Source organism: Megascapheus bottae, chromosome 14, assembly GCF_031878675.1.
Source record: "Megascapheus bottae isolate mThoBot1 chromosome 14, mThoBot2.hap1, whole genome shotgun sequence".
In the NCBI taxonomy this organism is placed as follows: Eukaryota; Metazoa; Chordata; class Mammalia; order Rodentia; family Geomyidae; genus Megascapheus; species Megascapheus bottae.
The window spans coordinates 3,003,356-3,024,653 of record NC_143522.1 but is presented as its reverse complement, the minus strand read 5'-3'; the positions used below and the strand labels follow the sequence as shown (position 1 = coordinate 3,024,653).

The 21,298-nt window shown below is 42.6% G+C and overlaps 1 protein-coding gene across 1 annotated transcript in view; it reads right to left on the bottom strand.

Annotated features, from left to right (window-relative positions):
* Prkch (protein kinase C eta) overlaps positions 1-21,298 on the bottom strand; it is a 217,425-nt gene that overhangs the window by 18,720 nt on the left and 177,407 nt on the right. Inside the window, exons 11-12 of the mRNA XM_090344237.1 lie at positions 5,422-5,560; positions 4,205-4,393 (exon numbers count right to left, since the gene is read on the bottom strand). Coding sequence (XP_090200363.1) covers positions 4,205-4,393; positions 5,422-5,560 — 328 coding nt within the window. The remainder of the gene's footprint in view (positions 1-4,204; positions 4,394-5,421; positions 5,561-21,298) is intronic.

Genomic DNA, 21,298 nt, shown 5'->3' with positions numbered 1-21,298 from the left:
TACTCATTTATTACACACAAGCTCTCAGAGCTCAGTGCTGGTGCCTCCTGCCTGTAATCCTCGCTACTCAGGAGGCTGAGATCTGACACCATGGTTTGAAGCTAGCCTAGGAAGGGAAGTCCATGCGACTCAACTCCAATTAGCTACTAAAAAGCCAAAGTGAAAGTGGGGCTCAAGTGGCAGGGAGCCAGCCTTCAGCAGAAAAGAGCTGAGTGAAACAGCCTAGGTCCTGAGCTCTAGCCCCAGAACTGGCATCCTTTCCCTCTCCCCCAACAACAACAACGACAAACCCCACAAGCTTCTTCCTCATCTTCTTCCAGTTCTTGACAGTCATGACCCTTCTGTCCTGTCTGTGATTTTGACTACTTTATGTGGAATCATACAATGCTTTTGCTTTTTCTTTGGCTTACTCCACTTTAACTTTCATCCCTATTGTATGATATATGAGAACTTATTTCCTTTTGAAGGCTGACTAATATTCCACTGTATGGAAATGTTTTGCAATCATCCATTGATAGACATTTGGGCTGCTTCCACCCTTTAATATTATGGACAATTCTGCAATGAACATGGGTGTGCCAGTGTCTATTTTAGAGTTTCTGCTCACAATTCTTTTGAGTATATATCCAGGAGACTTGCCAGATCATTTGATAATTTATGTTCAATTCTTTTAAGGAACAACCTTTATGTTAGTTTTCACAGTGGCTGCACTAGTTTACCTCCTTATCAGCAGGGCAGAAAAGTTCCATTTTACTTAAGCAATATGCTTCCTGGCCTCTGGGGAGGCACAATTTCTTTGTGCCTCTTATGTTCTTCATCTACCACATGAGAGAGTCAGAATAGACAATCTGTAAAGTCTTTCTCAGCTGTTAAAGGACAACTGTGACTCGAGATGAGATGGTAGCCAAGGAGCAGTCTCGATGGTTCAGGAAGCATGAGTGATACCGGGACTCTTCTCCATGGTGGCAAAGGAATAGCTTTCCTACAGAAAAGCAAGGAGTTTAGAAATCCTCTCATGCCCACAGCTTTCCTCATGAATGGGGTTCATTGCCTGAGCATGTGCCCTCTGCTGACACACATTCCCCCATGAGAGCTTGCCTCACCTGCACTGACTACAGACAGGGTAAGTACCCAACAGCACAGGCAAGGCAGCTGAGGCATAGCAGAATTTGTCTTTTATTCAGTTATACAGCCAGCCAGTGAGAGCTTGGATCTGCCCGCAGAGGTAGGGCTGTGTCCAGACGCAGGTTCTTAACCAGCCAGGAAGACTCACGGGTCGTCTACTGCTCCTTTTCTTCCATCCCAATTCCATTTAAGTGCCTTGGCCCGCTGCAAGCGCTAACTCCATGTCCTCCATCTACTCCATCTATAGCACTTAGGCTCCTTACTTTCATGTATGAACTGTCGGGGCCGGGAGTTTGGCCTAGTGGTAGAGTGCTTGCCTAGCAGGCATGAAGATCCGGGTTCAATTCCTCGGTACCCCACATACATAGCAAAAAGCCGGAAGTGGTGCTGAGGCTCAAGTGGTAGAGTGCTAGCCTTGAGAAAGTCCAAGGACAGTGCTCAGGCCCTGAGCTCAAGCCCAGGACTGGCAAAAAAACAAACAAACAAACAACAAAAAAAGTATGAACTGTCCCAGAATCCCCTCAGTGAAAAAAATTTTTTCCTAGTAATTTTCTCAGACAGCTTTCCAGGGATTTTTAGAAAAATCATTTTGAAGGCATATTCCTTGAAGGAGTAAGAATATAGGTGCGTGTGTGTGTGTGTGTGTATGTGTGTAAATCCTTGACAATCTATAGCCCGGATTTTAATGACTTCTCTTTGATAAGCAAGGTCACTGAAATTCAAAGGGAAGAAATTCATTAACAATATTCAACCCAGATGTAACAGGGCTGAGTAGCAGGCCTGGCGCCCTGAGCCAAACCATGCACTTTCCAATATGGATGGCCATGGAGAAAAATTCAAGTTCTATGTAGGAAAATCACTACCAGATCCATGCCACATAATGACCTTGGGTGCTGACCTGGCATCAGAAAGGAGCAGAAAAATATGGGACCTGGGAGTTTCCCAGGTGTGGAGCTGCAAGCTAAGGGTCTCTCTAGATGAGGCACAGGAAGCTGTTTTCTCTCCTAACAAAGACTGTCCAGGATGCTACTGGATAACCCAGTGCTAGTTACCAGACATGCTCACTGTATTGTCACACTGAAGATCCAGCTTCAAGTAACTGAGTTTATCTGGTAAAGAAGAAATTGTTTTCCTAATTTGACGTAAATCTTAAACCTTGTACAGTACCTGCTCTAGATTCTACAAAGCTTGGCTAAGGGTGTGTGTGTGTGTGTGTGTGCGTGCGTGTGCGTGTGTGTGTGTGTGTGTGTGTGTGTGTGTGTGTGTGTGTTAGGGGTGGATGGAACATCTACTCTCAGATTTAGCTGGGAAGGACTCTCTCAAAATAACTCTGTAGTATTAGCATGAGGTTAGCACTTCCAAAAATATGTACAAAAATGAAGAGAAAAAAATGTAAGAGGCCTTTAATTCAGATAGAGATGAAATCTCTTCAGATTTATATAGACCTGCTTGCAAAACGTGTGGTGCTGTTTATCAGATCAACACCAGTCCAGACTGTTAGTCCCTAAAGAACATCCACCCTTTGTGAGGCATAAGACACTTTGCCAGCTTTTATGTTTCCAAAGGCTGGTTTTTATGCAGCAAGGTTGATAACACATTTGTTTACAGCATGGACTAACAATCTTTTCTTTTTTATCATGAACTCTGTGGTCCCTCTTTTTAACTATTAAACATGCCAAATCACTGAGGGTCACAGGACAAAACATAGGTTCGGCCACAGGTAGCAAATATTTTACCAAATTCAGCTTTTGTTTCACAGCACTGGAAAAGACAGAACTTTAGGAAAGTAAGTAAAACCAATATTTACCTAGGATAAGATCTATGGGATGAAATTCCATAAAATCACATAGAGAATAGCCAACAGAGAATGTGTTGCCCAATTTTTATTCTAATAAATGGATTTTTAAAGACCATCTGCATACTATAGTGACACTGTATGGTGTGTGTGTAAGTAAAACAATATTGGTGCTCGTATTCAAGGCCTGGGTGCATCCCTTCAGCTTTTCCACTCAAGGCTGGTGCTGTATCACTTAATAAGGCCACTCTGGCTTCTTGGTGGTTAACTGGAGATAGGAGTCTTACAGACTTTCTTGCCTGGGCTGGCTATGAAACATGATCTTCAGATCTCAGCTTCCTGAATATGTAGGATTATAGGCCTAAGCACCCAGAGCCCAGCAGCTACATGGTTTTTGAACAGAACAAGTACAAAACTGACTCAAATTATATAGACTTCTTAATTCTGAATATAATGGCATTAACTCCATGTTGCTTTCTCATCTTAAAGTATGGTATGCGGTCAAGTGATTTGAATGCATTTTAAAAATGGAAAAAAAAGATGGGTCAGGTGTCAGTGGCTTACGCCTATGTTACCTATTAAGGAGGCTGAGATTTGAGGATCACAATTCAAAGCCAGCCTAGGCAAGAAAGTCTATGAGACTCTTACCTCCAACTAACCACTAAAAAGCTGAAGTGAAGCTGTGGTCAAGTTGTAGAGCACTTGAACAAAAATAGATCCAAGATAGCACCTAGGCCCTGAATTCAAGGCCAAGGACTAGCAAAACAAACAAACAAATAAGGATTTCTCATTATGACAATTATACAGGATCCTGAGCATCTGTCTTGCATAACAGAATATCATAGTGGCTAGAAAGGTCTGGAAAAGCCTCCTCCTCTGGGAACAGCGAGGGAAAGTCACCTTGGTCCTCATCCTTGGACATGGTGAATGGAAGCACAAGTGATATTCAAGTGATGGCATTCACTTAAACCCGATGTCCTGGTGTCACATCTGCAAAGGAGGAGCCTCACTTATAAACTCAAGACCTAGTGCTAGAATACAAAACTACTTGAAGGAGAAGTGCTAGAAATACTTGATTGCTGGCAAGCAAAACTATCAACTTACAATGTACTTGGCCCAGAAGTAAGTACTGCAGAAGAGAGGGGGAAACAATTGGATGTTTTAGATTGAAACACAAACTTTGGTTAGCATGAATAGATTACAAGTTGGAGACAATCAGAAAAGACACAAGAATCCATGTAGAATTCAGGGAGGGGAAAAGCTGGCTAGACAAGGCAAACTTACGGACTTGAGGATCCCTGTGGCTTCTTCATGCAGCCAGGTAGGGTAGACCACTTCATCATTCAGTATGGCCTCAAAGAGGTCATCTTCGTTCTCCGCCTCAAAGGGTGCATGGCCACACAGCATCTCATAGAGCAGCACGCCCATGGCCCACCAGTCAACAGCTGGCCCGTACAGCATCTCCTGGAGGATCTATGCAAATGAGGGCACTGTGAGCGGGGCTGCATGTATCTGCTCCACAAAGGCTCTCCTCGTGACCAGAGGAGATGATGGATCACAGAAAAAAATATGAAGCCTCCTGCGTTGGCATGCTAGCTTTACTCTATCTTTATAGACTGGCTTCTTCTAAGTGATAAAGCATTTACAATCTGCCCAGGCCATGGGAATGGCACATGCAGATTCAGAATAGCAATATCTTTGCAAATCTACCAATGCAGCCAGGTGCTGGTTGGTGGTTGACAACTGTCATCCTAGCTAAGATTCAAGCCTCATGGTTCAAAGCCAGCCTGAGGCAGAAAAGTCCATGAGACTTCTAGCTCCAATTAACCAACAAAAATGCTAGACTTGAGGCATGGCTCAAATGTTGAAGCACCCACCTTCAGAAAAAAGAGGACAGATGAGACCCTGAGTTTAAGACCAATTACCAGCACCAAAAAATAAAAAGAGGAAGGAAGGAAGGAAGGAAGGAAGGAAGGAAGGAAGGAAGGAAGGAAGGAAGGAAGGGTGGGAGGGAGGAAGGAAGGAAGGAAGGGTGGGAGGGAGGGAGAATGCCAGTGAGAGAGGGAGGGAAGGAGAAGGAAGGAAGGAGAGGGAGGGGAGGGGGGAAGAGAGAGAGAGAGAGAGAGAGAGAGAGAGAGAGAGAGAGAGAGAGAGAGAGAGAGAGAGAGAGAGAGCGCGCAAACTATTAATGCAGAGGGAGGAAGAGACTCAGGAGTTTTTTTTTTTAGATATGCTAAATGAAGATGACATTAAATCACTACATAGAGACAAGAAGGAAAATAAATTAGGTTGCCATGAATGGAATACACTTTGTCTTCATTTAAGCAAAGCCTAAAGCAACTGTAAAATCTATTATTTTTAAGTCAAATTTTTATTTACATGAACCTTGGACATTTTCAGCCCGTTCTCCCAGTGAGCCATGACGTCTGGAGGCGTTTGCGCTCCATGCTGCACAAAAACACCCATGGCAATTGCGGTCTGTGCTCGGCAGGCATACTCACCTCTGGAGCAATGTAGTCAGGTGTGCCACAGAACGTGGCTGTGGTGACTCCATTACAGATCCCCTCCTTACACATTCCAAAGTCTGCCAGCTTACAGTGACCTTCATGGTCCAAAAGCACATTGTCCAGTTTCAGATCTCTGCAAGAAACCAAGGTTGGCACGTGATTAGGGCAGCCAGGCCCCACACCTCCCACTCGGGGAACAGGATGGTATGATCAGAGCAATTGCAGTCACCTGCCTTTCTATGCGTACTTCAGAAAGAAAAACATCTCTGGATTATATAGATTTTTTGTAGGCTTAGGACTTAGGCCGCACAAAAATGGGGTCCTTAAATGGACTAATTCTATAAAAAAAAACAAACATAGTTTTGTGTGTGTGTGTGTGTGTGTGTGTGTGTGTGTGTGTGTGTGTGCGCACCAATACTGGGGCTTGAACTCAGGGCTCTAGGCTCTCCTTTGGCTTTTTTGCTTAAAGCTGGCACTTTACCACTGGATCCATACCTCCACTTCTGGATTTTTGGTAGTTAACTGGGCTGCCTTTGAATTGTTATTCTCAGATCTGAGAATTAATTAAGATTACAGGTATGAGCCATTAGTGCTCAGCTAAAAATGTAGCTCTTTTTTAGAAGCTAAGGGGAGGATGAATATAATTCTCCAAGGCTTTCCATGTACTGTAAGAACATCATCACCCCCCCCATCAGAATTCTCTCAGTTATCATTTATGGAACAACTGGCTACCGTGTGACAGGGTCTATGACAGACAAACAAAAATAAAATAACCTTTCTCTACAACAAACTTAAAAGAAGTTGAGGCCACAGACGGTAAGCTCCATGAAGGCAGGCAGGGATCAGGCTGATTTTGTTCACCATTATGCCTCAATTATGTATGCAAACAAAGAGAAAGAGAGAGAGAACACCAACTGTTATATGGTATCAGCAATATAATTCAAGTACTAGGAGACAAACATAAAGGAGCAATTACTCGTTTCTAGTGGAAGGAGAGAAGGACAGCTTCACAGCATAAACTGAGTGAGGTCTGAAAGCATGCTGGAATGGGCTACACAGGAGGGCTGACAAGGAAGCATGAAAAATCTCTGGCTGGAGAGGAAGAAGAAGTCCTTCAAGTTGTTCAATTCCTCAGTGTGGCACTTAGGGTCGTATCAAGTTATAAACTTGGACAACTCCAGGCTGGTCTCTGTCCAGCCTGGATCAAGTTGCAGTCCAAGGAATTAAGAGGTTCCCAGCAGAACAGAAAAAGATTGGCTAGGAGCAGCTAAAAGTGTCAGGGAGATGTTGAGACTTGAATTTGGCAGCGATGGATAGAGTGGAAAGTCAGGGTCAGAGTAAGGAGAGAGGAGGAGAGCTTCTAAAATCATAAAACCGGCAACAGGCCTTCTTTTCTGTGAGGATGATCAGGGGGGAGATGGATGACATCTCCTGGGTTCTGTCTTAAAGCAATGGTTTTAGTGGGAATGTTAATAAGCAGGAGAAAGGGACACAGGAGTAAGAATAGGGTGTGTGTGAGTACACCCAGGGTCCGGTGGAAACCTGGTACAGGATGAGGGTTCTAGGGCAAACAAAGACACTTTCTTAACCTCTCTGAGCTAGATCACTGGAGGGAAGTGAATTTCCAGTGTAACAGTCCGCTAAAAAGCCCGCTGTGCAGACAAGAACATGGCTCCATGGGCCGGGAGTTTGGCCTAGTGGTAGAGTGCTTGCCTAGCATGCATGAAGACCCGGGTTTAGTTCCTTGGTACCATGTACATAGAAAAAAGCTAGAAGTGGTGCTGTGGCTCAAGTGATAGAGCTCTAACCTTGAGAAAGCCCAAGACAGTGCTCTGGCCTTGAGTTCAAGGCCCAGGACTGGCAAAATAAACAAAAAGCAAAGGAAAAAAAAAAAGGCTCCACACCCACCATCTCTGAGTTTTCTTACTCAACGCTAGCACTCTACTCTTTGAGTCATAGCTCTATTTCTGGCTTTTGAGTGGTCTGTGCCTAGCTTTTTCAATGAAAGATGTGTTCAGACGGAAACAGGTAGTTTGTCCACAGGAAGGAGGCTGCACATCAGGCAGGGGCATCAGGAGACTTGGAGATTACCCTTGCTGCCAAGTAAGTGAGGCAGCCCTGGATCCGGGCCGCCTGGTGGGCAGAGATGGTGGCCGCCTCACCGTGGCCTCCCCAGCGTCTGCAGTCAGGTCTCCCCGAAGTGTCCTGTGTACAGTGGGCTGTGCCAGAGCAACCATAGGTCTAGTTTTTGTTTCGGAGCTGAGAAGGAAAGGTCACTGGCCTTCCGGGCCCCAGGGAAAGGGCTGGTCTCTGTCCAGCCTGGATCATGTTGCAGTCCAGTGAGGTAAGGACAGAACTGGCACAACTGGCTCCTGCACCAATCCCTCCTTGTGAATTGACACAGCCTGGCCATGCAGGTCTTATGATAGTGGTCACTGGGAAACAGCTGAGGTTGAAATGAAGCCCTGTTTTCCAGGAATCGCTGATAAATACGGAGAATGCCGTGGGGCTCTGCTCCAGAGCGCCCTCTCCAGTGCTATCCGGGACCCACATATACTGAACACCGGGGCATTCCTCTCAGCAAAACAAACCGTCTCCAGGCCAAATCCTCCTCACACAGCCCTGTGCAACCACACACACACACACACACCGCACAGCAGTATGCTGACCCTTATGAGGTTGGCTTTATCAACATTACATCCCAATTCAGCTCTCCAGGCTTGCTTTTGCCTGAGCCTACAGCACCCTTGCTCACATTTCCACATGAGGTTACTGAGTTTCTGAACTTTTTGGAAGCCATTATGCCTGCCTGCTGAAGTCTTCTTGGGCAAAGGAAACGAGTTCTAACAGAGACTCACTCACAAAGGGCAGCAGAGCTGATCTGCAATTGCTCAAGAAAGCTTGAGACATCCCAGGGAAGAGGTTTGAGTCCTTGTTACTCAGCTGCTGGGATGAGTGGCAGGAATTGTTCAGGGAGAGGAAGAAGTGCTTGCTCATCAGTTTGTCAGTCATCTATCACAGGTCCCTCTGTAGAAAGTCCTAGAACAAGCTCTCAGGAGACACACCTGAACAGCGCAGGGGATGTGACTCACCCTGGTCAAACGACACCTCAGGTCAGGAAGGCAGGTTGGACCAACTTCTCGGGCTAATTTTAGACATTCTCAGAACAGCTCACTTTCCAAGGGAAATGTCAGAGTGAGCTACCTACCAGGCACCCATTCTATTTGGTCAAAATTCACACATCAGGGACCCAAGAGGATTCAGTATAATTCCGGACTATCAGTTCAAGCCCTAAGCCCAAATATCTCACAGCCCCTGTGAAGTCTTCCCTGGACATTCCAGTGTCAGTTCTGCCTCTCTAGCACGGGTTTAATATCCCTACGACAAACCCCTGTCACTGGATTCTAGAAGGTTCCGGCATGCATCTGTCTTCCCCTGAGTAGGAGCTGAGCCTTATTCCTTTCTAGCTACAGTTCTGTACTGAAGAAGGGTCTTGGCCAGAGATAAATGGATGAACCCAAGGTGTACCTATCTACTGGGATTCTCTGGCTAATTCTGAATGTGTCTTAATTTCAAGGGAAGGAAGGAAGTCTCATAAAACTCAGTAGAATCCTTGTTCCAGAGTAATTAAACTTATACAAAGGAATATGCATCACTGTTGAAATTGATTCCAGAGGGAGAATAAGAAACCTGAATGGAAGTTGAAACTCTCTTTTTTGAGAGGCCAGAGAGAGGAAAATGATTCAGGAAGGGTATCCCTAGGGTCAAAAAGGACTAAGCAGAATGCTTTTACTTCTTAGCTTATATCCAAATGACAGAGCTAAACATGGAAAGGGTTAATCAAACAAATCTAAAGGTTATTGAACCTCATGAAGTTGTGGTCAGCTTCCATTTTAAGAGTAAGCCATACCTTTACTGGGAAAAAATAACCAAAACACAACAACTAATTGTCAGTGCTGGTGGCTCAAGCTTGTAATTCAAGCTACTCAGAAGGCTGAGATCTGAGGCTGAGATCATGCTTTGAAGCCAGTCTAGGCAGGACAGTCTGTAAGATTCTTATCCCCAATTAATCACCAAAAGTGTACAAATGGAACTGTGGTACAAGTAGTAGAGTGCCAGCCTTGAGAGAAAAAAAAGCTAAGGGACAGAGCCCAGTAACAGTTCAAGCTCTAGTAACACACACACACACACACACACACACACACACACACACACACACACACACACACACACACACAATTATTCAGTGACTCCTGACTAACTTGAAATGTGCAGAGGTCAGTTTTTGGCTTTGGAGTTTCTTAGCATTGTATGCCAACAAATAACTCAGCAACCAAACTTAACAAGGCTACACAATGAAGATTACAAGTTCATACAGGGCCGGGGCTCAGATCCTAAAATGCCAAAAACACAATTACGAGCTCACCAGTCATTAGCTCACTGAGTACTGGTATTTAATAGCTAAAGCTTTTGTCGTGCCAGCAAAAGAAGGAGAGACAGAGCTATTTTATCCACTGGGTGCCTGAAAGGTGCTTTGTTCATGCTGGGTAAGCAGGGTTATTTAAAATGCCCACAGTAGTTTCAGAGACAATTCCCAAGTGGCCAAGGACAAAGAAGATTCAGAAATTGGATTTATTTTGTTTCCACTCTGAGCGGTCCTGAGAGTAATAAAATAGAATGGCATGCGATCTTCTGCTTAGATCCCTAGATTCAGTTGTCTCTCCAAAGAAATAAAGAAATGTGAGTTGGAACTGGCTAGTTGGATAAGCACGAATCTAGAAGGTTAGTCACATTCAGTCACTATTTTTAATGTCTTTTTAAAAATGATTTGTGAAGGAAATTTCAAACATGCACATACAGAGAATGACAGGACTGATCACCCAGCCCCAGCAACTGGCGGTGAAGGCTCACTCTAGTTACATCTCCAAACTCCCATCGTGACCCATCCTTTTTTCCAGATTATTTTGAAACCACTCCAAGACATGAAGTCATCTCATCTATATTCTATTATCTGAATCTAAATGGCAATGGTTCTTTAATTCAATATAACTTCAATACCAGCAATCATAAAATGATACTTAGCATAACTGCCAGTATATTACTTTTTTTAATGGTCTATTGCTTATTTGGGATGTGTGTGTGTATGTGTGTGTGTGTGTGTGTGTGTGTGTGCACGTGCACATGCATATGTGTGTGTGTATGCATATGTGTGTGTGTGTGTGTGTGTGTGTGTGTGTGTATGCCTTGAGAGGCAGTAGCTAACATATTCAATACTTTTAAAATGCCAAGTGATTTATATATAATGTCTTAGTTTATGTTTTATGCATGTCACAATGAATTATATCATCAGAATTCTGCCAAAACACTCTTTCTTCCCTCTGGCTAACAAATGGGGAAGAAATTTGGTGGGGTTTGTGTGCTGTCCTTGGGAGCGTAGCTATAGGGGAGCACTTAGCAACTATTTCTTAAAATATTTAGAAGATGGTTTGCTGTTCTCCTCTAAGGATCAGAGGCTGGCATGTGGTCTTAACAGGTTGTCTTTGTCAAGAGAATGGATCTGGAGTAGGATTTTTTAAAAATTTAAACAAATCTAGTTAGGACTGGCCCATGCATGGGCTGCTCATAAAATCTGAACTAGCTTCATCATTTAAAGCAAGACGATTACTGGTAAAAATAATTTTGAAAAGTCAATGAAAGAGCAAAAGCCTAACATTTAGGCCTATCATACATAAGTGTCACAAGAACAGTAGTATCACCGGGATTCATTAAACATAACATATTACCCATGTAACAAATCTGAGCATTGCCTATGAGCTTGGCAATACACAAGGGCCTCAAGATATAACAAGCAAAGGAGGCATCATTCTTTTTTTTTTTTCTTATAAAGCGCTCACTTTTTATTGAGACTTATGGTGACAGAAAACAAAATAAAACCAAATGCTGCAGAGTGGCTCTGGTCTAGGAATGCTTCTGGCTTACTGCTGGTTAGTTGTGTGCTGTGTTGGCTGAGATAAGGATTCACCTCCTCCTTGGAGAATGTAGTACAATGCTGCATTGCTTCCTCTTCATTTGTCCAATGGCTGCTGGGGGAGAGACATCTGTCTACCTATCTCTTTATGGCACTATTTGAACCACCCAAGATGCACAGGAACTTCCATTCTTTTGATGTAGGATTCCCTTGTCCTAGAGAAATGTTCATGATTTTATATTATATTAGTTTTCAAGTATGGCTCATTCTTGATGTACTGAAAGTTATCATAACTTTGAATTTCTAATCCATGGGGGGGGAACTACTTTACTTCCAAGTTATTTTCTGGAGTAACTATGATGAAATATGAAGATTCATAGTTTCTCTTAATAAGGTTTGTTTATCTGAGGAAAACATCTTAGTCCCCTGTGAAGAGAAAACCATTTTGTGTTTATTAATCTTTCTAAGTATAATTTTTAATCATTTATTTTACATTTTTCACTCAGGTTAGAAACTTAATAATTCTATGAAAAAATACTTTGACATTACTGTGGTACTGAATACAAAGCAAATATATTCCAGAATTAATTGTTGAAGAAACACTTCGTTCATATATTATATATATATTTTTAAACATAGGCATTTTTTAATACTTTTTTTTTCAAAAAAATTTTTTTACATATATAAAAAAAATTTTGAGGCATCATTCTTATTCTTCTGTTTTAGCCAGTCCTGGGGCTTGTTGAACTTAGGACCTGGGCACTGTCCTTGAACTTTCTCAAGGCTAGTGCTCTACCACTTGAGCTACAGCACCACTTCCACCACTTTCTGTGTATGTGAAACCAAGGAATCGAACCCAGGGCTCTGGTGCATGCTAGGCAAGCACTCTACCATTAGGTCACACTCCAGGCCCCTCATTCTTATTCTTAGGCTGGTTTATGACAGATGAGTAAGGCAATCAGACCACTGCACAACAAAATTTCTCATTATGAACTGTGAAAAAAAATATGGGAGAGCCTGACCTAAGTGTTGAGGGAAGAGTTCCCAGGAAAATGACACTGGAGCTGAGTTATGAAGGTTATTATGCAGAAGTGGGGAGGGAGGGAGGGAGCAGGGGGGTGAGGGAAAGGAGGAAGAGAGAGAGAAAGAGGAGAGAGAGAAAGAGGAGAGAGAGGAGGGACAGAAGAGAGGGGAGAGAGAAAAGAGAGGAGAAAGAGAAAAAAATAAGGAAATAAGAGCAAAGAAGAGAACTCTAGGAAGAGGGACTAGAGGTAGAGATGTTTAGTACAGTAGAAAAATGAAGCCTAGCGCAGCAGTTGGGGAGTTAACTACTGGAGTATCTAAGTATATAAGTTGTAGTGGCCTGGACTAGGGCATGAGCTGTCAGGTACAGAGAACTGAGTGGGTGGATCCAGAACTCCCGGGGTGGGGAGTACAGGGCTTTAGTCATGGAAATATGCACAGGATAAAGGGAAGGAGATGTCTGCAGTTCTGGCTCATGAAATTTACTTTGGACATGTCAGGCTATTTTTTTCAGACTTGCAAGTGAAGATGTTTAATGTGCAGCTGAATACACATGGCTGGAAGTGGAGGGAAGGCAGAGCGGAGAAATAAATTTAAGAGTTATTGCCTGGGTGTGGATGAGTTCACTTGAGGAGAGGGATGAAAAAGGCAAGAGTCTACCAAGACCACGAGCACTCATAACAAAAGCAGCCTAGCATCAGAAGCAGAGCTGAAGACTAAGGAAAGAGGGCCAACTCTGCCTACTGGATCTTCTATAAGGAGTCATGTTGGATGTTTAATTTAAACAGATCAGTCAACTTCGTATTTTCTTACCAGTGCCAAGTGGATTCCTCTTAAACTTTTAGTCTTGTTTCTTGACAAAATGCTCTTGTGTCAACACACCCATTTTATTTTGCAAAGGTGCTTTTTTATTATTCCTGCACCATACACAGTGATAAAATTTGGAAAACCAAGCTCACTTATATGTTAACAGAGGAATGGCTAAATGAATCATAACATTTCTGTGACAGAATCTTGTGGTAGTTGCCAAAATTGAATAAAGATAAACATTGTAGGAAAAAGTTTGTAATGGAATTTTTATGTCTTTTTGGAATTGATTTCCTTTCTGGTTTGCATTTTTTTCTAGTCTATTCACATGGTATTCATTTTAAAACTTATATTATTAAGAAGCTCATGATATATTGGAGTAATAATCTGGTTATATTTATAGTAAATATAATTTCCTAATTTTTTCAAGTCTTTTATGCTAACTTCTGTATTTTGGATAGTCAATTCGAAGTCTTCCATTTATAGCTTGGATTTTATGATTTATTTTTCAGCTGGTACAATTCTTAGTGAAAGAACAGGACACAATCCTGTATCCTTTTAATTATATTACAATGGTAAAGGATAGATAGAAGAAAGACAGGAGAGAAAAGTAGAAAGGATATAAACTGTGTCTGAGTGATGTTTATATGTGGTTTTTCTTATATTTCCTAAACTTACCAGAATCACATATTACTTTGCTATAGATGAGTAAGCCATTTAAATGTATGCTTCCATATCCTAGCTTTAGTCTTGTTCTCTTGGTTTCTATATCATTTAAGTCATTATCGCCAAGAAAGATATGGACCCTTTGGTAAGAATAATAAAGATTTCTCCTGGAAAGAAGGCTGGAAGGGAATGCTAAAAATCACCTTACTTGCTGAGAGAAGCTGCGTGCTGATAGTGCTCAGAGTCCTGAGCCTATTGCTTATTTTTTTAACCACTGATACTACCTGCATCTGCTACATACATAACTGTGGGGGAGCATTTATATTCTCCATGGTCCCACAATACACCCTGAAGCCTGACCTGTGTAAGAAAATGCAGCCCCTGAGAAGGAAATGGGACTCCTGGCTATGAAGTGAGGTCTGCCTACTACTTCTCATGAAAGTGACAAATGACATGATATCTTAGGGAACTGGTTGGCTGGAACATCTGCTTAAGAACAAGAGGACACAGGAGATACAAATGTTCATCATTATGACTGGAATGCAGTTACTTGTTTTCTGTGTGTGTGTGTGTGTGTGTGTGTGTGTGTGTGTGTGTGTGTGTATGCACACACACACTGTCCTAGGGCTTGAACTTGCACTCTACTTTTTTTTCTACTCAAAACTGGAGCTCTACCACTTCAGCCACCACACCTCCATTTCTGGCTCTTTTTGCTGGTTAATTGGAGACAAGAATTTCATGGACTTTCCTACAGAGGCTGGCTTTGAACCTTAATCCTCAAATCTCAGTCTCCTTAGTAGCTAGGATTCTAGATGTGAACCACCAGCACCTGGCAAGTTACTCATCTTCTAATGACTGAAATGTTTTCAGTCAATAGTTTTCAACCCAGCGCTAGGGCTCCCTCGCCCTTCCCCCTGACCCAACCCACATCCTCATACCACCAACCCAACAGTTAATAGGGGATAGGGAATGATAAAGATGACTTCAGTGTGTGCCTAGTTATTACATCCCCTTTAACACCCCTTTAAAACAGAGCCAGGAGTGCACAGGCTAATTCCCACGGACCCAGCATTGGTCCGCATGTGGTCCTGGGTGTTTGATGCCCTCAATATTCAGGCAGCGTGTCCCCCACTCCCCAAAGTGTTTACAGTGAGCAAAAGGACTGAGAGATTTCCCCTCACTTTATCCTGGTAGGAAAAAAAGAAAGAAAGAAAAAGGAACATATCAAATAATCCTCAATGACTTTCTGGACAAGGGCAAGAGGAAATGAGTTTTATTAACAACTACCTTGTACGGGTCACATGTTTCCTTAGAATCATCAAATACATGAACCACAAAGGTGATAGTTGAGACTTACAACCCTAAAAGAACTTCAACATCTCCTACCACCCAATCACTCTGCCCCCACCCCGGCAGGGCTGAAGTTCCCAAACTGAAGCAGTACAAATGTATTCAGTATCTCCTTACAGTACTGGCATTTGGTCTTTGCCAAGAAAATCTCTTCCACTGATTCTCCCTGCCAACAACAAAAAAAGCTTTTTACAGGCTACCTAGTAGCATTCATTTTGCAGATTTCATACAACCAAGACAAGCAGCAAGGTGGTTCAGAAGATTCCAGACAAAGAAGACATTTAGGAGGTCTGGGGCCCTCCATCACTTCCTAGCATAAGATCTACAGACCTCTTGACTGTTGGGCCAGGCTCTGACAACACAGACAGGAGACGGGGGCTAACAGCACACCTTGAATGTGCTAGTCCAGTGGGGATAACGTGAGTTCGGTTTATAAACTGAACCTGCAGTCTCCTCCCACAGAGAGCCAAGCGCTGCTGGCTTCCTGGCCAAAAATAACCCAAGGAAGAAATGGAGATTTCCTTACAATCAGTCAGTCACTCAAGAGCAAGAAAATACACACAGGACCAAAGAGCTGTGGGAATTCTGAGAGCCTGCAAGCGAGGGGGTGGACAGGCACAACCTTCTGGCTGCCCACAGGGTAGGCACATGAAGAAGATGGGATGACTTCCATTGAGGTAGAAGCTGATCATGGTTTCCAAGATCACAGCTAAAAGTAGCTGTGTAGTGGGGGAGAGAAAGGGCCAGACTGGGAAGATGGAGTCTTTCCGGCTTATGTTGGACAAGTGGCACCAATATGCCGGTCAGATTGGGCCAGACTGGGAAGATGGAGTCTTTCCGGCTTATGTTGGACAAGTGGCACCAATATGCCGGTCAGATTCTTAGTGTGAAAGTCTACTCTATCATATTGTAAATATCAAATACACACAATGAAGTTTTATTCGCATGTGTGTGCATGCATGCACTTGAGGCTTGAACTCAGGGTCCTGCCCCTGAGCTTTTGTGCTCAAGGATAACATTCTACCATTTGAGCCACAGCTCCACTTCTGGCTTTTTGGTGGTTAACTGTGGCAAAGAGTCTCAGACTTCCCTTGCATGGGCTGGCTTCTAACTGATCTTCAGATGTCAGCCTCCTAAGTAGCTAGGATTACAGGTAAGAGCCACTGGTGTCCTGGCTCTGTGTGTGTGTGTGTGTGTGTGTGTGTGTGTGTGTGTGTGTGTGTGTGTGTGTGTATGTGTACGTGTGTAGGATCTTGCACTCTTGCTTGGCTTTTGCTGCTCAAGATTGCTGTCCAACCACTTGAGCCAAGCCTCCATTTCCAGCTTATTTTTTTTCTGGTTAGTTGTCAATAATTGTCTCTTGGATTTGTTTGCCTGAGATAGCACCCAACCACAATCCTCAGAACTCAGTCTCCTGAGTAGCCAGGATTATAGATATGAGCCACTGGCACCTGCTTAATAAAATTAATCTTTTTAACAAGTACATAAAGTGAAGTGTAACAAGACATCTTGGCTAGTCTTCACTATTCTTTCTAGAGATGCACAGACCCTGTGAGCACTGAGGCTGGTTCCTGGAGGCTCTTCAATTGATAGCAGACAGTAATGACCTTGCTTTGCCAGGATAAGAAATGTTCTTTTGCTTGGAAAAAGCAAGTATAGTGAATTGAAGCATATGTCCTCATATAGTACAAAGAGGGGTGTGAGAACTATAGGGAGGTTACTCCGTCACCAAGGAGGGTGTTTACAGGACCAGGTCCTGGAGAGGATGTGCATGCAGGCTGCTTTTGGCAGTCCGTACACACAGGGGCCTTTGCTAGCATTAGTCATGCCTTGTGCAATATTGGAAAGGAGCAAAGATGGCCTCCCAACTTGAACCAGAACTATAATTGCTTCAACACATTTCATCTCGTTACCTCTCATCTAAACCAAAGTGTCTGGGAAATGCACAAAGACATCAGTAATTCAAGACTACTTCCAAGTTCATGGAGTTAATTTTTGGATCACAGTGAGAATTCCTTTGCTTTATGGTTTTTCTTTATTATTATTATTATTACAAATGACATTACAAAGTATAGTTTAGTTTGAGGACTATTTTTTTTCCCAGTCCTGGGCCTGAGCACTGTCTTTGGACTTTCTCAAGGCTAGAGCTCTACCACTTGAGCCTCAGCACCACTTCCGGCGTTTTTCTATGTATGTGGTCCTGAGGAATGGAACCTGAGTTTTCGTGAATACTAGGCAAGCACTCTACCACTAGGTCAAACTCCCGGCCCCAGGATTGTTTTTTTTGTTTTGTTTTGTTTTTTGTTTTATTAACATCCAAATAAGAAAAAAAGGACTATTCTAGCAAACTATCCTATCATACTGTCCTATGAAAGATATTTTCAAAGAAAATTTCTTCTTTGAAAATATTATCCTTTCATGTATTATCATTACTGTTTAGACTACCCCAATTACCTATATCCTGGCTAGACTACAAATTTCAGGGTCAGGCATAGAACATTTTTCAGATTATCTCTGGAGTTCTGATCCCAGTCCAGACACAGGACAGAAATACATATCTGAGTCTATTTTCAGACACCTGCACTGCTTTCTTTTACTATTGCCTCTACCACTGAGTTTTGCAACCAAGATCCCAATTTTCCACAAGCAGCCATTTAGCCCTTCCTTCTTTTTGTTTATCTTTTTGCCAGTCCTAGGGCTTGAACCCAGGGCCTGGGCACTGTCCCTGAGCCTCTGTGTTCAAGGCTAGCCCTCTACCACTTGAACCACAGTGCCACTTCCAGTTTTTTCTGTGTCTGAGGTACCAAGGAATTGAACCTAAGGCTTCATGCATGCTAGGCAAGCTCTCTAACACTAGGCCATGCTAGGTCCAGGAGCATTTTTTTCCTGCCTAAATGCAGAATAATTGTGAACCAATAAACAAAGGCAATTTGTTTGGTAAATTACCCTAGCACTTTGGTTTCTCTATGTTCAATATCAAGGTTGCAATGAGTTAGATCTTAATCTGAATAGTCAACGATGTTATATTTCATTTTGTAAGTAAGCTATATGGCAACGTTATGTGTCATATGTACATTACAGATGAAATTAAGAGACCGTTCACAAATACAGGGTTTAATAAGACAAAATATTTTACTATTTCCTAAGATTCCAGGGTAACAAAGAGATGATTTGAAATGGTAACAAATCCAGAAGGACCAACTGTAGAGCAAATGCAGATTCCTGGGCAAGAATGGCGCCACAGACAGGTCAAGAACACAATCACACACTGCAGCATGAGAGTTTGGGGGAAGGGGCCTAAGATTCAGTTGGTGGAATGAAGTGTGGTTTGTAATTAAAATTCTAGACTAGTGAGGTGAGAATCAGAGTGGCACTAATTCTGCAGAGTGTACCAATATCCTGCTGAAAAGAAAAATGAAAACTTTGCCTCAACTTCTAGATGTCAGCTGGCAGTTTACACCTTTGAGGCGGACGGAGAAAGGATTATGACTATTGACTTCAGGGCATTTTTGGCTCCATATGAATGCTGTGTTTTAAAAGCAAGATTTTTTTTTCCAATGAATTGAGGAGACAAAGCCCTACTGTCAGCATATTCCAGAAATGATTAAACCCTGTTAGCCACAATCCACAATCTTTTTTTTTTTTTTATCATGGGTCTTGAACTCTGGGTCTGGGCACTGTTCCTGAGCTCTTCAGCTCAAGGTTAGTACCATGCTGAGCCACAGTGCCTCTTCTGATTTCCGGGTAATTAATTGGAGATAAGAGTCTCGTGGATTTCCACACCTAGGCTGGCTTTGAATCTCGATCCTCAGAACTCAGCTTCCTGAGTAGTTAGGATTACAGGTATGAGCCATTGTGCCTGGCCAGCCACAATACTTCTGTCTACATCACCCATCTTTACTGAGACCGAAGTGTAAAGCATTAAGGTAAAGGAATTAAGATCTCTGGTCTGAGCCAGGTCATCGCTGTGAGAGACGTTGAATTTCACTCAATTATTCTGAAATGGCCAATGCCAGCTAATTTATCACCAGGTGATCAGTTCTATTAGGCAGAGTAAGTTTTAGAAAAACAAAAGAAATCCCAACATTTTTGCTATCCCAACATTTCTGCAGCTGGAGTTTATTCCTATTCTATAGAAATAAAATTCTCCAGAAAAGACTTTCCAGGAAGTATATTTCTGCATACTTTCCATATTTGTAGTCAGCAATGTGATCAAGTAAAATTTGACTAGTCAGCCTGTTGCCATTGTATGCCCTTTTCCTGCATTATTATTATTATTATTATTATTATTATTATTATTCAGTACTGGTGCTTGAACTTAAGGCCTGAACACTGTCCTTGAGCTTTCTCAAGGCTAGTACTCTATCACTTAAGCCACAGCACCACTTTCAGTTTTGTCTGTGTATGTGATACTGAGGAATTGAACCCAGGGCTTCGTGAATACTAGGCAAGCACTCTACACTAGGACACACCTCTTGCCTACCTGTCTAATTATTTAGGGACTAAACTCAACAGCAGACACCTGTTGAACACACTCATTGCCACAACAAATCTCAGATCCTGCAAGATCACCTTTTAGGAGATGTTTTCATTTCTTTAAATTTTTTCTAGTCTCGGGCTTGAGCTCAGGGCCTGAACACACTATAATTAGGTTTTCTCAAGGCTAGAGCTCTACCACTCGAGTCACAGCACCACTTTTAGCTTTATTTTTCTATGTATGTGGTACCAAGGAATTGAACCTAGGTCTTCATGCATGCTAGGCAAGTACTCTACCACTAGGCCAAACTCCCAGACTTCATTTCTTTACTGTTATAAATAATGCTTCAAAAAAAATTAAGCCATCATTTGGACATCTTCAACTCTTTATATTTTTATCATGAGTTTTTTTTTTAACAAATGAGCAACCAACTCCAAGTGCCATGCTTGCATTTATGAATTCAGATGGACACAACTGTACAAGGGTTTGCCTTTCTTTCTCAGAAGAATCCAGTGAAAACGATGGGGTCACCAGAAGGGGGAAGACAGAGAACACAGACTCCAAAATTTTCTCTTGGCTGTTGCCATATTATTCTTAGTTTCTCCAATATTTGCATGTGTAATGTGTACTGTGTGAAACCCCAGTGAGGCTGGAGGAGAGAGTGTGCGGGGACTATTAGGACAGAGAGTAAGTTCTGGCAAGTGCTGGGCCATTGGCCCTATCATGAAGCTTCCATTGTTTATTAGGGTCCTCTGTCTTAGAAGATGGCCCCAAACCAGGAAGAAGTGGTAAGAACACCTTCCATATCTGACTTTTTTTTTTTTTGCCAGTCCTGGGCTTGGGCTCAGGGTCTGAGCACTGTCCTTGGACTTTCTCAAGGCTAGAGCTCTACCACTTGAACCTCAGCACCACTTCCGGCTTTTTGCTATGTATGTGGTACCGAGGAATCGAACCCGAGTCTTCATGCATGCTAGGCAAGCACTTTACCACTAGGCCAAACTCCCAGCCCTCCTTCCATATCTGAAAGGAAATTGTTTCAGCCATCTATCCAACTAGATTGCTCTTTCTCCAGCTCTCAGTCTAGTCTCTACAGTTAACCTAAGAAAATTTGGCTTGTAGGTAAAACAACCAATGAGTAATGTGCGTGCCTGATGAGTAACCAACCCTACAGCAATGTGGTATTATAAACCAGACAAGACAAATCACCCCTGTGCCTCTTGCATGAAATCTAAAGGTCAGTTCAGGAAGAAAAGAAATGCTGAGAATCTTAAAGTCCTTCATCAACCTGAAAAGCTCATTGTGTGTGTGTGTGTGTGTGTGTGTGTGTGTGTGTGTGTGTGTGTGTGTGTGAAGGTGCATGCATGTGTTGAAGGCATCTCATGGAAAACTCCAGAGTCCAAGGGGCTGGGAGTTTGGCCTAGTGGTAGATTGCAGTCAAAAGGGATGGAATATTACCCAGGAACCCATTTAAAAGATCAGATAATCCCTTAAATTCAAACCAAAGTGCAAGATTCTCATCATACAGAATTAGTTTCTTTTTGGAAATGTTGGGAAGAATTTTCCCTAGAAATCAGCTGGTT